The 5185-nt window shown below is 45.2% G+C and overlaps 1 protein-coding gene across 1 annotated transcript; it reads left to right on the forward strand.

Annotated features, from left to right (window-relative positions):
* Window positions 1–2041: 2041 nt before the first annotated feature.
* LOC139220403 (paramyosin-like) lies at window positions 2042–4765 on the forward strand. Its single transcript, XM_070852505.1, has one exon. The coding sequence runs from the start codon at window positions 2042–2044 to the stop codon at window positions 4763–4765; it is 2724 nt and encodes a 907-aa protein (XP_070708606.1).
* The last annotated feature ends 420 nt before the right edge of the window (window positions 4766–5185 follow it).

Here is a 5185-nt window from a genome sequence, read left to right on the forward strand (position 1 = left end):
AAATTTGGAGCTGAAGCTAATATTTTGTAGTTAAGAGTAAAATACCTTGAGAACTTTTGGATGTATTCGGCCTGTTATGATGTTTGGTAAAGACATCTTTGTCCTCTCATGACGTCCCCTCCTCACAGGAAGCCCAAATGTATTTTCAGAAAACTTTTTGTTGTTCTCTCTGGCAGCAGAAGCAGCCTTACTTACTTTCTGGGATTTCACTTTCTGATCTCGTAATGGACACTTAAGCTGTTGATGCTGCTTGCGATGAAAAATTCTGCCTTTCTCATGTCAATGCACTCCATATCCATAACCAGCTCTTGTTAGGTTTCCTTTCCAGGAAATTTAAAATCATCATGGACTGCAAATCTGCCTTTGGCACTTATTCCAAATAAAAATTAGAGTTGCAAGTTGCCATAGCAACCTGTACAGGAAGAGTTTACTGAAGTGTTTACTTAAGAAGAAGGGTTGCTATGGCAACTTTGTGTTAAGATTAAAACAGTTGGATAGTGTCTGTTTGTGGAAAAAAAAAAAAGGAACTTAGCTACTTGAGGAAAAAGACAAAATTCAGACAGAAACCAGAGCAGCAGAGGAGCCATGTTGGACCCAGAGGAGATCACAATGTCCCTGAGGTAATGACATCAAGAAAGCTGCAGGAGCCATGGAGTGTGCTATTCCTCCCAAGCACTACAGGGTGTGTGGTACAGGCCGCAGCTGGCCATGCCAGTAATAAATACCAGGCGATGCTGGTGGGAAACGGTTTGTGACTGTGCTCAGATGACACTGTAAGGCTGCATTTGTTTTAACTTTGTGTTGGAAACTTATTGGGCGTGACGGATACTCTGGGCACAAGTAAGAAAATAAAGGCATTATGGTACAAAGTATTGCTTAAGACTGAGTGCACGTCTAAACAATTCGGCTCCAATTAGATTAAAGCCAAGTCAGTCATGGGGGTTTAGCTAGAGTTGTTTCAGCCTGTTCAGCTGCTTTTAGAGTGTTTGAGCAATCAGTGTTTTTTGGATTTAATAATGTACAGTACAAGGTAGAATGGGTGGAAATATTGATCAACATGCTATGTGCAGTGGCTTTTGGACCAAGACACTGGTATAATTATCAGAGTCCTCTCAGTTCTGCAGGTGAGCAGTGGTGTCACAGGTGGCTGTAGGGGGCAGTAGATTATAAGGAGCTGATGATGATGAAGATATGTTGATTTTGAGATAGGGCAGCAGCTAATGTTTTCTTTATCGATTAATCTGTGGACAATTTTTCACAATCAATCGAACAGTCGTTTGGTTCATAAAATGTCAGTTTCCAAAGGCCAATGTGACGGCTTCGAACGTCTTGTTTTGTTACACACTTTCACTTTACTTTCACAAAGGAGTAAAGAAACCAGAGAATATTCACATTTAAGAAAAAGAAGCCATAGAATTTAGACTTTTTTCTTGAAAAATGACTCAAAACGATTAAACGATTATCACAGTAGTTGGTGGTTAATTCAATAGTTGACAACTAAGTGATTAATTGACTAATTGTTGCAGCTCTATTTAAAGAATATGAAATTACTTTTTCAAAGAATATATTGTATTGTGGAAATATGGTATTCACCTGAAACAGTGCTTTTAGAACCTCTTGTGTAGAGTAACATCTTGATCCGTTTGCTTTTCTTTTTCCTCTTAGTTCTCAGTCTGGTGAGGAACCAGCAGAAACTAAAGTTCAAGAGGAAATAGGCAGAGAACAAACGCAAACTGACCACATGAGAAGATTCCTATCCAGCTGGAAAGATGTTTTGATACTGATATTGGTCGCTTTGGTGGTGGTTTTTGGTGCTGTGACCGGTGTACTAGTTGGTCAGACAGTCAGTCAGAGCCTGCTCCTGAAGAACGCATTGCAAGAAAAAACTCAGTTGCAGGTGGAGAACAAAAAGCTGAACATGCTTCTAAATTCATCCCTGAAAAACTGCACCCATGTGGAGGACAACAGACAAGTGAGCCTGCTCTTGAACGACACATTACATGAAAAAACCCAGTTGAGATTGGAGAGCAAAGAGTTCAGCATGCTTCTAAATTCAACCCTGGAGGACAACAGACAGCTGAGCCCGCTCTTGAACGACACGTTGCAAGAAAAAACTCAGTTGCAAGTGGAGAACAAAGACCTGAGCCTGTTTCTCAACTCAACCCTGGAAGACAATAGAAAGTTGAGCCTGCTCTTGAACGACACTTTGCAAGAAAAAACTCAGTTGCAAGTGGAGAACAAAGATCTGAGCCTGTTTCTCAACTCAACCCTGGAGGACAACAGACAGCTGAGTCTGCTTTTGAACGACACGCTGCAAGACAAAACTCAGTTGCAAGTGGAGAACAAAGATCTGAGCCTGTTTCTCAACTCAACCCTGGAGGACAACAGACAGCTGAGCCCGCTCTTGAACGACACGTTGCAAGAAAAAACTCAGTTGCAAGTGGAGACCAAAGACCTGAGCCTGTTTCTCAACTCAACCCTGGAGGACAACAGACAGCTGAGCCTGCTCTTGAACGACACGCTGCAAGAAAAAACTCAGTTGCAAGTGGAGAACAAAGATCTGAGCCTGTTTCTCAACTCAACCCTGGAGGACAATAGACAGCTGAGCCTGCTCTTGAACAACACGTTGCAAGAAAAAACTCAGTTGCAAGTGGAGAACAAAGACCTGAGCCTGTTTCTCAACTCAACCCTGGAGGACAATAGACAGTTGAGACTGCTCTTGAACGACACACTGCAAGAAAAAACTCAGTTGCAAGTGGAGAACAAAGACCTGAGCCTGTTCCTCAACTCAACTCTGGAGGACTACAGACAGCATAGATTGCTCTTGAACGACACGCTGCAAGAAAAAACTCAGTTGCAAGTGGAGAACAAAGACCTGAGCCTGTTTCTCAACTCAACCCTGGAGGACAACAGACAGCTGAGCCTGCTCTTGAACGACACGTTGCAAGAAAAAACTCAGTTGCAAGTGGAGAACAAAGATCTGAGTGTGTTTCTCAACTCAACCCTGGAGGACAATAGACAGCTGAGCCTGCTCTTGAACGACACGTTGCAAGAAAAAACTCAGTTGCAAGTGGAGAACAAAGACCTGAGCCTGTTCCTCAACTCAACCCTGGAGGACAATAGACAGCTGAGCCTGCTCTTGAACGACACGTTGCAAGAAAAAACTCAGTTGCAAGTGGAGAACAAAGATCTGAGTGTGTTTCTCAACTCAACCCTGGAGGACAATAGACAGCTGAGCCTGCTCTTGAACGACACGTTGCAAGAAAAAACTCAGTTGCAAGTGGAGAACAAAGACCTGAGCCTGTTTCTCAACTCAACCCTGGAGGACTACAGACAGCATAGATTGCTCTTGAACGACACGCTGCAAGAAAAAACTCAGTTGCAAGTGGAGAACAAAGACCTGAGCCTGTTTCTCAACTCAACCCTGGAGGACAACAGACAGCTGAGCCTGCTCTTGAACGACACGCTGCAAGAAAAAACTCAGTTGCAAGTGGAGAACAAAGACCTGAGCCTGTTTCTCAACTCAACCCTGGAGGACAACAGACAGCTGAGCCTGCTCTTGAACGACACGTTGCAAGAAAAAACTCAGTTGCAAGTGGAGAACAAAGACCTGAGCCTGTTTCTCAACTCAACTCTGGAGGACAACAGACAGCTGAGCCTGCTCTTGAACGACACGTTGCAAGAAAAAACTCAGTTGCAAGTGGAGAACAAAGATCTGAGCCTGTTTCTCAACTCAACCCTGGAGGACAACAGACAGCTGAGCCTGCTCTTGAACGACACGTTGCAAGAAAAAACTCAGTTGCAAGTGGAGAACAAAGACCTGAGCCTGTTTCTCAACTCAACCCTGGAGGACTACAGACAGCATAGATTGCTCTTGAACGACACGTTGCAAGAAAAAACTCAGTTGCAAGTGGAGAATAAAGATCTGAGCCTGTTTCTCAACTCAACCCTAGAGGACAACAGACAGCTGAGCCTGCTCTTGAACGACACGTTGCAAGAAAAGACCCAGTTGCAAGTGGAGAACAAAGAGTTCAGCATGCTTCTAAATTCAACCCTGGAGGACTGTGCCCTTGTGGAGGAGGACAACAGACAGCTGAGACTGCTTCTGAACGAATCGTTGCGCATCATTGACCTGGTGTCTGCAGAGCGCAAACAGTTGCAGTTGATGTTAAACAGTGAGCATCAATACTCCATGCAGCTGGAAAGAGACAATCAACACCAGCGTTCAATCCTGTTCTCCAACAGACTGTCCTTCCTCTGGAGATTGTGCAACCAGACCACACTGCAGTGTTTACGCTGCCTGCCCGGCTGGACCGAGCACGCCTCACGCTGCTTCTTCCTGTCCCGAGAGCAAAAGAAGTGGGAGGATGCTCGCAGGGAGTGTCTCGATCATGGGGGGGACTTAGCTATTGTTCTGGATGCTAAAGACCAGGCGTTCCTGACCAACATGACTTTTCAATATGTACAGCGGCACCCTGAAGAAAACTTCCATTCAGCGTGGATCGGCCTGCAGGATATGGTCAAGGAGAATGTCCACTTATGGATCACAGGGAAGAGAATCACTTATAAAGTCAGATACTGGAAGAGCCTGGAGCCAAACAATGCCATGGCCTCCTGGGACACGGACAGGGCAGGGCAGGACTGTGTAGCCATTGTCCCGCCAAAAGGCATCGGACAGAAGGGCTGGTTGAACTCCTGGGATGACATTGTTTGTGGTGGCAAACGGCACTACCTGTGTGAGACCACAGCTCTCAGTTTGTCCTGACTGACAGATCTGGGAGGAGTTAGCCGCTTTAGGGACAGCATTTGAGTAAATGTACTCACCTCTGCTTCGGCTTTGAGAGACAGACGGACGGCTTTTTATGCGTGGCTTACAGCGGGGTGAACACCTTTAAAACAAGAAGCCATGATCATGACAGGCCTTACCTGCAGCGCCGCACAGCCACCCAGCCACCCAGCCACCCACCCACCCACAATTAATCACAGCCCTCGCTCAGCCCCTGGAGAGGTTCAGTGACATGAACGTGGGAACAGAGAGACGGGCCGGGTGAACATAAACGAGTGCACCAGTGTGTTTGTTCAGCACCGTGTTGCACCAGTTCTTTAAAATTCAGGTGTGTAACTAACTTTTTTTTTTCTCTAATTTAAAATTAGATGCAAGAATGATTTACTTTTATCCATGGAC

This window comes from Pempheris klunzingeri, chromosome 2 (genome assembly GCF_042242105.1).
Source record: "Pempheris klunzingeri isolate RE-2024b chromosome 2, fPemKlu1.hap1, whole genome shotgun sequence".
In the NCBI taxonomy this organism is placed as follows: Eukaryota; Metazoa; Chordata; class Actinopteri; order Acropomatiformes; family Pempheridae; genus Pempheris; species Pempheris klunzingeri.